At 37.5% G+C, this 15,476-nt stretch overlaps 1 protein-coding gene across 1 annotated transcript in view; it reads right to left on the bottom strand.

Moving 5' to 3' along the window:
- The window catches only part of STOML3 (stomatin like 3), a 45,720-nt gene extending 40,192 nt beyond the window's left edge, over positions 1–5,528 (bottom strand). The window contains exons 1-2 of the mRNA XM_053708412.1: positions 5,327–5,528; positions 2,128–2,215 (exon numbers count right to left, since the gene is read on the bottom strand). Coding sequence (XP_053564387.1) covers positions 2,128–2,185 — 58 coding nt within the window. The 5' untranslated portion in view covers positions 2,186–2,215; positions 5,327–5,528. The remainder of the gene's footprint in view (positions 1–2,127; positions 2,216–5,326) is intronic.
- Between the last annotated feature and the right edge of the window lie 9,948 nt (positions 5,529–15,476).

Below are 15,476 nucleotides of genomic sequence, written 5' to 3'. Positions count from 1 at the left end.
ACAGGAGTTAAGAAGCAGCAGTCTTAAGACCGCTACTCCTTAACTCATACGCCTCCTCTGAGGCTGCGGACATCAATCTGCCCGATCTCATACGATCAGGTTGATTGACGCCCCCTGCTAGCGGTCGATTGGCCGCAAATCTGCAGGGGGCGGTGTTGCACAAGCAGTTCACCAGAACTGCTTGTGTAATGTTAAAAGCTGATAGCATATGCTGTCGGCATTCAGCGATGTCGGGTGGACATGATCTGCTACAGCGGATCATGTCCGTCTGACTGTTAATAAATTGCCCCTATATATTCAAATAGTTACATATTAATATATTTATATATTGTTTCATGTGCCAAATTTCATAAATTGCACATCACTCACAACTATGTACATTACTGGTAGACAGGGGCGGACTAATCAGCCGGGCAAATAGGACCTGGACCGAGGGCCCAGCATGTAGGGGGGCCCACAAATGCCATCTCCATGTGTCTGGTGTGCTAATTAACCTGGAGTTGACAGCTGCCCTATCAGCAACTAAGCAGTTAAGTGTGGGTTTAGTGGGGTCTTAGGTCTGGATGTGGGGTTTGTTGTTTGGGGGCCCCAGAGTGGGGGCCTTGTGTCTGGATTGTGGGATTTGTTGCTTGGGGGCCCTAAATTGTGGGGTGGGTGCTGGAGGTTGGGGGCCCTGTCTCTGTCCCTTGACATTGGGGGTCCTGGCCCTGGAGGTTGGGGGGGCTGGTGGGGGCAGGGGGCTACCATGTTCATTTGCATTTGCATTTATTTGAATAAATGTGGGTCAGTGTGAGACAGTGGAGGCCCTTCCCTAATTTTTGCCCGGGGCCCTGATTGGTCTCAGTCTGCCCCTGCTGGTAGAAATGTCTACTAACAAATCAGTGGAAAAAAATAGACGAAACAAGGCTCAATTAATCCTGAACATGATTTTGTTTTCATGGTGAGGCCTCTTGTTAACCTCACTGCATCTATAATAGCCTATTATTGCAAATACTGCTGCAATATAGTGTTATAGATACATGGTCCAAAACCTTCCTCCATATGCTCTCATGGAAAGCTTCAACAAAGGATAATAAGAGAAAGTGGTACATTTGAAAATAGAATTATTTTTTTCTTTTTAATTGTTAGCTCTTTCTAAAAGTTGAATTTTTGCTTCAATGTCAGGTACATTTTTTGCATACTTCATGATTCAATGCTTGGAAGGAGTGATGCAGGTAATATGTATGGTTTCACCGGTCTAGCTAGTATGACAAGCTGAATGGAAAATATGAGTTTTGTTTACAATCTAAATAGGAAAGTCAGTGTCATCTTATTTTATAGTAAGTGTTCCACAAGGTCAGGCCTTCAATTTTATGTACTCAGAGAGACAGACAGATGTATTGTTGAATTCATACAAGTATACATTTCCATCTCAATTCTCTAAAGCTCTCCAATCAGGTTTGATTATTTTAACCTCCTTCGCAAACTTGCCCAAAGTACCAGAGAAGTTTTTATCATTTTTGCTATCACTCTGTTAAACAGAAATAGAGCATATGTTTTTTTAGTTACCCATGAAAACTATATATACAGTATATACAGTATATTTAATGTAGACAACCCAAGGTATTGATCTAGGCCCATTTTGTTATATTTGATGCCACTATTTGGCTGGCACATACGATTATATAAAAAAGAAAGTTGCTAACTTTTTTGCAAATTTTGGGTTTCTCACTGAAATTATTTACACATAACTACTGCAGTCACAAGACAAATGGTTGTAAAAGCTTCTCAGGGATCCCCTTTGTTCAGAAGTAGCAGATTACCCTCCCACCTGACACCTCCCACTCCCTGATCCCTCCCAAACAGCTCTCTTCCCTCCATCACCGCCCACTGGTCACCACCATATACAGTGTATATATATATATTTTTACACACAACATATACATATATATATATATACACACACACACACTGTATATGTATTTATGTGAGTATGCGTGTTGATGAGCCAACATATCTGTGTCTTCATACTGACTTTTTTAAGCTATAATATTTTACAGTATATTAATTCCCCACATGCAGCTCTCATTCTTGTAATACATACTACTAGGATAATGCAAACCAGTTCAATAACTCAGATTTACTTACCAACTAAATCCTCTTTCCTTTGTTTCTTTGGGAAGGAAACCTGCGATTCCATCTCCATAAAATTAAATTAAATTATACGAATGCTGTACTGTAACAAAACAATATTATTGATACGTTATATATTAAACAATATATGTATTTGCAACATTATATATACAGTATATATATATATATATATATATATACAGTATATATATATATATATATATATATATATATATATATATATTATAAAATTATGTGCAAATTAATGCTTCAATTTCCAATAAGCCTATGAAATACACAATAAATACACATTTAATCTTTGTGATTATTTTAAGCACTGTTGTGTGCCAATTCACTGAAGCATTTAGCTGTATTCAAATTCAGCTTCTCTACATCTTCATATCTGCAACACACAACCAACGTATATCTTACATAATTTGTATAGACATATATTTTTGTTTATGTTTTGTTTTGTAACCATATGTTATCTAGCCATATGGGTGGACAATTTAAATGTTCCCTTTTATTTGAAAACATATAAAAACATATACAGTATCTCACAAAAGTGAGTACACCCCTCACATTTTTATAAATATTTTATTATATCTTTTCATGTGACAACACTGAAGAAATTACACTTTGCTACAATGTAAAGTAGTGAGTGTACAGCCTGTATAACAGTGTAAATTTGCTGTGACCTCAAAATAACTCAACACACAGCCATTAATGTCTAAACCGTTGGCAACAAAAGTGAGTACACCCCTAAGTGGAAAGGTCCAAATTGGGCCTCGTCAGGGTCGACCAAAGAAGTTGAGTGCACGTGCTCAGCGTCATATCCAGAGGTTGTCTTTGAGAAATAGACGTATGAGTGCTGCCAGCATTGCTGCAGAGGTTGAAGGGGTGGGGGGTTAGCCTGTCAGTGCTCAGACCATACGCCGCACACTGCATCAAATTGGTCTGCATCGCAGAAGGAAGCCTCTTCTAAAGATGATTCACAAAAAAAAAGCCCTCAAACAGTTTGCTGAAGACAAGCAGACTAAGGACATGGATTACTGGAACCATGTCCTGTGGTCCGATGAGACCAAGATAAACTTATTTGTTTCAGATGGTGTCAAGCGTGTGTGGCAGCAACCAGATGAGGAGTACAAAGACAAGTGTATCTTGCCTACAGTCAAGCATGGTGGTGGGAGTGTCATGGTCTGGGCCTGCATGAGTGCTACCGGCACTGGGGAGCTACAGTTCATTGAGGGAACCATGAATGCCAACATGTACTGTGACATACTGAAGCAGAGCATGATCCCCTCCCTTTGGAGACTCGGCCACAGTGCAGTATTCCAACATGATAACAACCCCAAACACACCTCCAAGACAACCACTGCCTTGCTAAAGAAGCTGAGGGTAAAGGTGATGGACTGGCCAAGCATGTCTCCAGATCTAAACCCTATTGAGCATCTGTGTGGCATCCTCAAACAGAAGGTGGGGGAGCGCAAGGTCTCTAACATCCACCAGCTCTGTGATGTCATCATGGAGGAGTGGAAGAGGACTCCATTTGCAACATGTGAAGCTCTGGTGAACTACATGCCTAAAAGGGGTAAGGCAGTGCTGGAAAATAATGGTGGCCCACAAAATATTGACACTTTGGGCCCAATTTGGACATTTCCACTTAGGGGTGTACTCACTTTTGTTGCCAACGGTTTAGACACTAATGGCTGTGTGTTGAGTTATTTTGAAGGGGACAGCAAATGTACACTGTTATACAGGCTGTACACTCACTACTTTACATTGTTGCAAAGTGTCATTTCTTCAGTGTTGTCACATGAAAATATATAATAAAATATTTACAAAAATGTGAGGGGTGTACTTTTGTGAGATACTGTATATATATATATATATATATATATATATATATATATATATATATATATATAAAACAAATACCACCCACTATGTTTATGGTGGTGGGAGGTTTCCAAAGTGTTTCCTTGGTTTCTCTGGGACTTTTCATTGGATGGATGCTCTCTGTAGGGTATTTCATTGGCCTCAGTGTATTCCCACTAGACTCTGATGTTAAAGTACAACTTTAAAATCTCAATAAAAAGAAGTGGATGAAGTTGTTTTGTGGACCAACTCTGTATATGTGACTGAATGTGTGTGTGTTCAGGTTTCTCATTTTTTGTGCATATGTGTGTGTGACTATGTGTATAAATGTGCATGTAGAGAGCTTTGTGTATATCTATATCTGTGTGATGCTCTACGTGTATGTGTATGCGTGACTGTAATTTTTTGTGACTGTATATATCCATGTGATTGTGTACGTATGCAACTATCTGCATTTGTATGACAGCTATGTGTATATGCATGTACATGTGTCTCTACGTCTATGTGTCTGTTCATGGAGTAAAGAAGGGTAAAGGTGACAAGTATCATTATGGGAAGTGGGAGACAGATATCAATTATAGTCCAGGATAGAGGGATTTAATATAGTGGCAGCTGGGAGATAACTTAAACATTGTGAGATTAAATATAGTTTGAAGGGAATATACAAAATCTGGGGTAAATTGAGGAACTGAAATACAAAGATGGAAGAAATGTAAAAAAAATTGCAAATTAGAGTGCTACATATGTGGGAATGAGGCAGTTAAATTTGCAGGCTATAGCATTCATACACCGAATGACAAAATACCTCTTTGAGCATCAATCATTTATGTCCTGCTTGTACACTTGCTGTATAACCTATATTTTGATAATCAGAGATGTGTAAAACAAGTGTATGTTAATAGACAAGCTTATCAGAAGTGCTTACCCATGAAAAATATTTAGCTAAACATATCTTACCTTACGTAGTGTAGGGGAAATACTATGCGTGTTTTCTGTGTTATTTTAAACTAATTTACTGTCTTCATAAACAGAAAAACACATTTCATAATTTGTAATCAACATTTTTCTTAAATAAATATTTAAATAAGTAAATAATAATCTATCAAAATAGCACACAGGACACTTGGTCTTGGTTGCAGTTATCTAGTGGTTGCTTTTATTAACAAAGAAATTGATTATATTTGGGTTGAAAAGGCAAGAGATATATTTTTTTCAATATAGTCATTAATAACTAATTAATAACTATGGAGATGTATGACATTGTATGATATGCATTTCAATCACAACAGAACCACAATTGCATAAATACATCTACAATATGTCTTATTCTACATACCTGTAGAAAGATATCCTGGAACCAGTTTATTGTTCTCTGAAGGTGCAGTTAATGTTTCCTTCAGACCTGACTTTTTTTCGAAGACTAACTAACGCCCCTTTTGTTGTCATAATTCTGCTTAGACCGCCTCTCTGTCATGGGAGCTCATTTCTATAGTAACTCCAGGGTGACTTGAGCATTGCAAACTTAGTACATCATACACAATACACAGAATGAGATTACTCACAGCCAGCAACAAAAGACCAAAATGCATACATGAAAGTAACTTTTCAAATACAATGCATTTTCCTAAACTAATTCTCACCAGGCAACTCATGATATAAATGACAGCTCTGATTGGTATGTATAATGTGTTCACAACATGCTTGTTTGTCAGAGTGCCCAATGTGTGTGCACCAATCAGCAGTGAGTGTACACAAGGTACAAAAGGTTCATTTTTTATAAACTTCATTTATATTGCAGAGTTTATTAAAATTCTATACTGAGGCTATACAGCTACAGCATACTTTTTAAGTTTTACATCCTTCTAAGCTATAAACTAAAATAATAGAATAATACTGTAACTTTCATATGTTTTTCTTTCTAGTTAATTTAGATAAATTATCTGATATACATTTTTAATACCCCACTTATTATTAATGTGAGTTATACTGTGGTCACTTTTTAATTGGAATACCAAAAAATCTATAATAAGGAATAAATATATTAAGTAAAACACTGGAAAATCAATAAAACTGTGGATGAATCTGTACTGCATTAATGCATTACTGGGTATTGTGTGTGACTGTATATGTGGATATATGAGAGTGTGCATATGTATAGGTATTTTGTTTATATAATTGTGCATAACTTTGTATGTATTTATAAGCCTAGCAGTCCAGCCAAGGCCCCTGAAAAAGGGTAAGTGTATTGCACTCTTCAGGGAGTAAGACACTGATCAGGAGAAGCTTATGTCTGATAGATTTAGGGGACTAGAAACCTGGCCATCAGAGCAGTCTGGTAAGTCAGACTTAAAAAATTACCTTGAGATAGGAGATACAAGATATAGAAGAAGACAGACGATGGAGCACACAGAGACCACTCACAAACCAAGATACTCAGGGCCGCAAAGGGGTAAAGAGAACAAAGTACTGATGACTTGGCTTGATTTTGTTCAGGACCATCACAATGGACGAGCTAAGCTAGTTACGTTTTGGCAATTCCTCATTGCATAATGGAGAAAACCCTGTAAAGCTCCAGACGTTCAATAACATTAATGGGACAAGACACCTCTCTGAAAGACCATAAATCTTGAAACAAATGGATTACAAAATTGCTCCAAATATGGAATGATTTATGTCCCAAAGTATGGGAGAGAGGACAATGATCTGCAATTGTCACCTCAGGATCCATCCACATGTTGCCTTATTTCTGAGAAACTTTTTTCTTTCCACCGTATATGCAATATAGGAAACAAGGAACTTTTGGCACTGAAATTGGCTGTAACAGTATGGGGAACATCTTAAAGGGCCATTATACACTCATTTTTTCTTTGCATAAATGTTTTGTAGATGATCTATTTATAAAGCCCATAAAGTTTTTTTTTTTAAAAAAATTATAATTTTGCTTATTTTTAAATAACATTGCTCTGATTTTCAGACTCCTAACCAAGCCCCAAAGTTTTATTTGAATACCGTCAGCTACCTTCTCCAGCTTGCTCCTGTTTGTGTAAAGGGTCTTTTCATATGCAAAAGAAGGGGGAGGGGTAGAGTGTCTTATTTCCCACTTGCAGTGGGCTTTCCAGCTACCTTTTCAAAAGAGCTAAACTGAAAGCTTCTAATTACGTTTTTAAACCATTTTATACTGGATTTTTATATCAGTATCTGTGCATCTTATTCTTTATAGTAGTGTCTATTACATGCAGTTATTTGAAAATGAGTGTATACTGTCCCTTTAAGGAAGGCCCTTCCATACTTATGCTTATATGCACATGTATAAAAAAAATCATATCTTGAATCTGCTCCTCCCCTAAATGATAGACTAGGTTGTTGTGGACAAAACATTTTATACATAATTATTAAGTGATATTGTTTTATAAATACATTTACTACATATTTTAACTAATTAAACCATATAGTGTTGTCCATTAACCCCTAGCTTTTTGCACTTTCTAGTTTCTTGTTTTTATCTGTTTGTTTTAGTTCCAAGAATTGGGAGATCTCAGAGTATTGTGGGTTAGCTTTAGGGTATAGTGCTAAGTCCTAAACGGTTTTGTGTATTTGTAGACTAGGTTGTTGGGCTTTATTTTTCTCATAGTTCTAACTTACCTTTACTCCAGGAACAAAAATTATCAAAGTTGATGGATGCACTCTCAAGTCATTTTTCTACAGAGGCTGATGATACTTCAGCTACTATGATTCCATTTAATCATAGAATTGCTGAACTTACTACAACTATTTTGCTTAAAGGGACAGTATACACCAATTTTCACATAACTGCATGTAATAGACACTACAATAAAGAAGAATATGCCAGACACCGATAAAAAAATCCAGTATAAAACCTTTTACAAATTCCCAGTTTAGCACTGTTGATGAGGTTAGTCTGGGACACCCACTGAAAGGGGCTGGGAAAACAAGAAGAGTAGACACCCCCCCCTCCCTAAAAAGAAATATAACATAAACAGGAGCCAGCACAATTCTGTAAACGCATGTATACATCTTGGTTAGATCAGTGGTGCAGGGAACGAGGATTTGGTTTTATTGGCCATTATAGCTCTGTTTGGAAAGATACTAGGTTATTTAGGAGAGATGGCTTGCATTTGGATGCTAAAGGAACAGAGTATCTGGGAGAGGAGTTCAAATGCTTTATTAGAAATCATTTAAACTAATAAAGGGGGGTAGCATTAATATATCCACCTGCCCCCCACAGCATGCCAAAACTGTTAGTCCAAGTAACAATTCTAGAAATTCTAGTAGAAAAATTCTTCGTGCCATGAGCACAAATACTCGCAGCTTAGGAAATAAATTACCTGAACTCATTTCAATAATGACTAGGGACAACTTGGATTTATTAGCTATAACAGAAACATGGTACAATGATTTGCATTACTGGAACATAGTCATACCTGGATACAGGTTATTTAAAAAGAACAGAGTAGGAAAGAAAGGTGGAGGAGTTGCTTTGTATGTAAATGAAAATATAAAGGTTACTGAAATTGTAGGAACAAATGATGAGGTGGAAAGTATTTGGGTGACTTTGGAAATTGGAGATAAAAATGTTTTTAGAATAGGGGTTGTATATAGGCCTCCATTGCAGGAGGAAAAACTGGACAATCTGTTATTAGAAGAAATAACCAAAATGACCATGAAGGGTAAGCTTATAGTACTGGGGGACTTTAATTTGCCAGACATAGACTGGAAGATTCCTTCTGCTAGATCAGCTAGAAGCAGGTATATTCTTGAATCTCTGCTAGGGGAATCACTTGAGCAATTAGTCAAGGAACCAACTCGTAAGGAAGCTATATTAGATCTAATACTTACAAACAGTGATACAGTTTCAGATGTGTCTGTAGGTGAGAACTTAGGATCCAGTGATCATCAATCTGTTTGGTTTAGTATTCATGTGCAGGAACTGTCCACCCAGACTAAAACAAACGTTTTAGACTTTAGGACGGCAGATTTTTCATTAATGGGAGAATACCTAAAAAACTATTTAAAAGGGAAAACTCTTATTACAGGGGTTCAAGAACAGTGGGAATTTGTGAAAGGTGCCATTTTAGATGCAACCGCACACTGTATTAGACATGTCTGTAAAAGTAAAAGAAAGCGGAAACCAATTTGGTTTTCCAAAGAAGTAGCACATGCTGTAAAGACAAAAAAGATAGCTTATAAAAATTACAGACACACACAAGCAGATGATGATATAAAAATATGGAGACTCCAACAAAAAAGACTAAGCAGTTAATTAGGAAGGTTAAAGCTCATGCAGAAGAGAAGATAGCACAGTCAGTAAAACATGGGGACAAAACATTCTTTAGATATATCAGTGAAAGAAGAAAAAATAAGGTAGGAATAGTAAAATTGAAATCAGTTGATGGTAGAATAATAGAAGGAGATAAGCAGATTGCAGACTGTCTCAATGATTACTTCTGTTCTGTTTTCACAAAAGATTGTGAAGATACAATGTCTACATTAAGGGATGCTACGAAAAATAGAAACAAGCTTAACAGTAATCTTTTTAGAGAGGATGAGGTTTTGTTAGCATTATCAAAAATAAATGTTAAAAAGGCAGTGGGTCCTGATAATATTCATCCAAGGGTTTTAAAAGAACTTCGATCAGTGCTAACTGTCCCATTAACTGATCTGTTTAATCAGTCACTATTAACAGGAGCTGTCCCAGATGATTGGAGAATAGCAAATGTAATACCTCTTCATAAAAAGGGCAGTAGAGAAGAATCTGGCAACTACAGGCCAGTTAGTTTAACTTCAGTAGTAGGGAAATTAATGGAAAGCCTCTTAAAAGAAAGAATTATGACTTACATAAAGACAAACAGTTTAGAGGACCAAAATCAGCATGGTTTTACTTCAGGGAGATCATGTCAGACTAATCTAATTGACTTCTTTGATTATGTAACAAAAGTATTAGACAAGGGTGGAGCAGTTGATGTAGCATATCTAGATTTCAGCAAAGCATTTGACACCGTCCCACACAATAAACTAATTCACAAACTATATCTCCTTGGTCTAGATTCAAAAATTGTGAACTGGGTGGAATACTGGCTTAAGGACAGAAAATAAAGTGTCTTAGTAAATGGAGTTCATTTAGCAGAGGGGGTGTTACTAGTGGTGTTCCTCAGGGGTCAGTTCTGGGGCCTGTTTTGTTTAACATATTTATCTGTGATATCAGCAAAGGGCTACAGGGGAAAGTATGTCTCTTTGCAGATGATACAAAAATTTGTAACAGAGTGGATGTTCCAGGGGGGGGGTAGACAAAATGAAAAGTGATATACAACAATTGGAGGATTGGACAAACGACTGGGATCTAAAGTTTAACACAGCAAAGTGTATAATAATGCATTTAGGGAAGAAAAATCCAAATGTTAATTACAGACTCAATGACACTTTACTGACTGTTACAGATGAGGAACAGGACTTGGGAATTATTATTTCAGATGATTTAAAACTTAGTAAACAATGTAGTAATGCAGCGAGTAAGGCTAGCAGAATGCTTGGATGTATTTGTAGAGGTATTTGCAGCAGAAATAGTAAGGTTCTTATGCCACTTTATAGATCATTAGTTAGGCCTCATCTTGAGTATTGTGTGCAGTTCTGGAGGCCATATCTTCAGAAGGATATTAACAAACTTGAATCCTATTTTATTTACATAGTTCAGTTTGTTTTCTGCCAGATATGTTATATTGTCTCCAATATTCTAAAATGCAAAATGAGGCTCATCTACCCTTCTTTATATTATACTTGGCTAAGTCTATAAGTATTATGAGTGAAAGAAATGTTATCTATCACACTCTGTTTATCAATGTCCAAGTTTGCTAAGAAAGGTATTAGTTACAAGTGTTTCTCCTAGGGGAAGCCTCTACAGTTCAGCATAAAATATGTTTTGTAGTATCTCCCTTGGCTCAGCTGACCACTTAACAATTTTTATATGTGCTTGTCTGTTATACATATCAATTGCATTACTTAACCTACACAAATAATAGACACAAACGACTAAAATGATGCTTGACCTAGTGTCCCTAGGTATATACTCATATAACGCTCTTGTTTTTGAATGTGCCTAGGGGCTTGGATGTCTGCGGCCGAGACGTCTGAGCCTTTCCACTTTTTTATGTCTAGATATAAAATGTAGATTACATACAAATTGGGGACTCCATAATCACCTAGGTAATACTAGCATTTAATACTTGATATGTGTTTATACCTTTACAAAATAATACCAGATATCTGTTTACTACTAAAGTTTGATATGTTATAGTAGATGCCTTGAAAGTATAGGAGAGGAACAGACAGCGCACATGTGTTTGATTCTCCATTTTTTAGTATGCAACAGTATATGGAAAACTTGCAACCTGATGGCATGGCCATCGCTATACTGTGATGCGTAGCTTTACTTTGATGTATTAGATATGCTTTTATGTTGCTTATCACACTTAACTAACCACCTCCCCCCCACCCCCACATAATAATTCTTCTAGTTTAGGAGGGTTAACTATGCGGTTTATCTTGTCTATACCGCACCCTAACTACTCTCTTTATAGTAACTCTTGCTGTACAACATAATGCTGACCTTATTTCCCCTACCTACCTAGCTCAGCAAGACTGATTAGCATTACCTACAAGTTGAGCTAAAGCTCTTAAATTCAATACTTTATATCTCAATATTTCACCATATCACTCATACTTAAGAAAACTTGTTTAGTGACTTTTTGGCTGCTACCTGTCATGCCTTTTGTCTATGAGTGTATGCTGTTTTACATTTTCTTGTTTATATTGCTCCTAGATGTATTCCTTTTATGTTATAATATAAATGTTAAAAAAGCAAAATTGTGAGGTTAATCTTCAACATGTCCAGTTTTTTTTTGTGCTGTAACAGATTTGATTATATGCTGCGGTTCAAGTGACCGATATGTTCCTTTTTTTTTTTTTTTTTTTTACATATTTCTATGATTTTTGTACAATCACTTATCTGTTATATTGCATCTTCAACCTCAATAAAAAATTATTATAAAAAAAAAAAAAAATCAGCACAATGTTCTTAAATAATGAGCAAAACTATAAATTTTTACAAAAACACTACCAGATGAGCTATATAAATGGATCATCTACAAAACATTTATGCAAATAAAAATGTACAATGTCCCTTTCAGTTAAAACATGCCAAAGACAATGCACCTAGTAATATACAACTTCCTCCTAATGGGCTGTTTGTTCCATAATCTTTACAGAATGATATTCCTTCATGGACAACAGAACAATACTTATGTATCTACACCAATCCTCAGCATGATAATTGGTATGACCTCTTTCCCATGGCTGAACTGGCCAGAAATTCCCAATGTTAACATCAATCTTTAGTGCATTTAGATACCATCCTTGACTTTTTCCAGTAAATAGCTTTCCATTTGCCAATTTTTGGTCTTAAATTTTGAAGTTTTACTGGCTCCAACTGACACTTTTATTAAATTTCACATCAGTACAAGATGTTGGCCAGTCATTGTTGTCACACCTACTTGGTGTTAGTTACCAAGTTTTCTATGCAAAATAGCAAACTCAAACAATCATCAACCATGCTTGAGTTTGCTTTATTGAATTCTTTCCAAGGTAATTATTGGCATTTCTGGCTAATCTATTCATACCTCCCATTTAATTTGTCTTTTTTGAAACCAGGAAATGGACAACTGTTTTTCTGCTGTTTCCCAACATTTCACTTGATGTTTTGCTCAATTCAAAATCTATTAATTTTAGGGCAGTCATACATAAAGAATATCAAAGAGGGAGGTTGGGGTATGAAAGTTTGGGGGGCATATAAAAACAAGTCAAAGTACAACGATAATACATAAAAGAGTGACTATAACAAATATAGTCACCGCTTCCTAAACGTGAATTAAACGGCTACCAGTATGCAAAATTCCCTGTTAGCCCACTCAAGCGGTCGTTATAGTCACTCTTTTATGTATTATCGTTGTGTTTTGTATATGCCCCACGGCTCACAAACTGTGGACTCATTAAAGATACCTAACAAATAGAGACTACTGTTACAGCCTCTGTTGATCAGAGGTAACCCTGGGGATCATCTTATACTACATATTATATTTTATATGCAAATAAGCTTACCTCATCATGGATTGAGGTTATACTTTGTAAGTGCAATAACTATTGTTCTAAATAAATTGGTTAGAAATTTGTCACAGAATTACGCTATGTGATTTTTTCTTTCTTCCATGTTTCTACCATTGGGACATTAGTCCTATCACCCATACTCCTGAGGTCACCAGGATTCTCATTACCATACGAAAGAATCATACCAGCCCAAGGGCCTAACAGAGCATACGTTTGACGTTGATCCCCACTCTACTACACATTGACACGGGATCCAGAAAAGGGACCCTAGGTGGAGGCATCACTCAAGTACCAGAGGATAGAGGAGGACTTTCCCTCACCCCCACAGAGCTGACAGCTTACCTCATAGGATTGAGGTTTCATCTGGTAAGCAGAAAGCGTTTTACCCAGATCTGCTCAGATTGGGACAGTGAATCAAGTGACTTTGAAGAAACTTAGATTTATTTTCTTTAGGCTTCCGTTTTTGTTTATAGATATACTGTATCTGTGTGCTAATTTTGTATTATTGATTTCCTCTTTCTATTATTATATAAACATATATATATATATATATATATATAATCAAAGTTGCAAGGGATTAGCACTCTCACTTAAAAAGTCAATGCCAGGGTGTCAGGATGTTAGGGTGCCAGGAATCAGACTGAGACGAGAAGTGCAAAAATAATCACACCTATATTAATAGCAAAAAATAATAAAAAGTCCACAAGTCAAATAACAAGCCAGGAGTCAAAACCAGAGTTGGCAGTCAGAAGAGCCGAGTCAGGAGCCAAAGTGAATAGTCAGACGAGCCGGAATCAGGAACAAGGAAATCAGCAGAGTCAGGAACAAGCCAGGGATCAGGAACCAGGAAGGACGTCAGGCAGCCAGGAGCTCTCACAAACAGGTCTGAGACAACGCAAAGGCAAAGCATACTGAACAGAGGCCCTTTAAATAATAAATGATGACATCACAATTCTGAGACTGCATCCTGTTTCACACGGATGATGCACACCAGTCTGGCCATAAAAGGAAGTGCAGGAAATGAGCAGCATCCCCCACAATGCACCATAGTCAGGAAGAGAGGTGAGTAAAATGGCTGCCAGCAGCACATGGCAAACAAAACAGGGAAAAACCCTGACAGTACCCTCCCCTCAACGACCCCTCCCCCGCGGGAGGACAAAAGGCTTATTGGGGAAATGGGCATGGAAGGCATGAACATCAGAGGAGGGAACCCAAGAACGCTCCTCCGGACCGTAGCCCCTCCAGTGAACCAAATACTGTACACAGCCCCTGAACATACAAGAGTCAATAATGCTGCTGACCACAAACTGAGCAGGAGGCAACATACGCAGCAACATCAGAACGAAGACCTGGCCACCAGAATTGTTGAGTGACAGACCAAATCATTTGGTTCTTGCCTGGGTGACCTGCGGCTTTGGGATAGTGGTAAGTGTGCAAAAGTTTAGTTCGAAGATTCTCAGGAACAAAACATTTACCACTAGGTTTCTCAGGAGGTGCATTGGTTTGGTCAGTAGGTATAACAGGAGTAGGTACAGACTCCTCCTTTGACAGAGGCGAAAATTGTCAAGAGAGGGCATCAGCCCTAACATTCTTACTACCAGGCAGGTAGGAGACCACATAATTAAACCGAGACAAAAATAGCGCCCATCTGGCCTGTCGGGGCGACAAACGTTTTGCTTCAGATAGATAAGTTCAATTCTTGTGGTCAGTAAGAATGAGCACAGGCACGCTAGTACCCTCGAGAAGATGCCTCCATTCCTTGAGTGCCAAAATTATGGCCAGTAATTCCCTGTCGCCAATTTCATAATTGCACTCCGCTGGAGACAATTTCTTAGAGAAGAAACCACATGGATGCAAGGAACCGTCAGGCGTAGGATGTTGAGACAAAAGGGCACCTACTCCAGTCTCAGATGCATCAACCTCAAGAACGAAAGGCAGGACAGGGTTAGGATGAGCCAGAACTGGAGCGGCAGCAAAGGCAGTCTTAAGACTATCAAAGGCCTTAATGGCAGTAAGTGACCAATGGAGTGGATCATTCTCTTTATGGGTCATGTCTGTGATAGGTTTTACCAAGGAAGAAAAGTTTTTAATAAACTTTCTATAGTAATTGGCGAACCCCAAAAAACGTTGAATAGACCGAAGACCAACTGGGCGAGGCCACTGCAGAACTGTAGAAAACTTGTCAGGATCCATGGAGAACCCTGCAACTGAGATAATATAACCTAGGAAGGTTACTTGAGTCTGATGGAACTCACAATTCTCGAGTTTACAAAACAGGCTGTTCTCACGTAGTCTCTGAAGAACCTGTGTAA

This window comes from Bombina bombina, chromosome 3 (genome assembly GCF_027579735.1).
Source record: "Bombina bombina isolate aBomBom1 chromosome 3, aBomBom1.pri, whole genome shotgun sequence".
NCBI classification, from domain to species: Eukaryota; Metazoa; Chordata; class Amphibia; order Anura; family Bombinatoridae; genus Bombina; species Bombina bombina.
The sequence above is the reverse complement of the archived record's forward strand: the minus strand, read 5'-3'. Positions and strand labels throughout refer to the sequence as shown.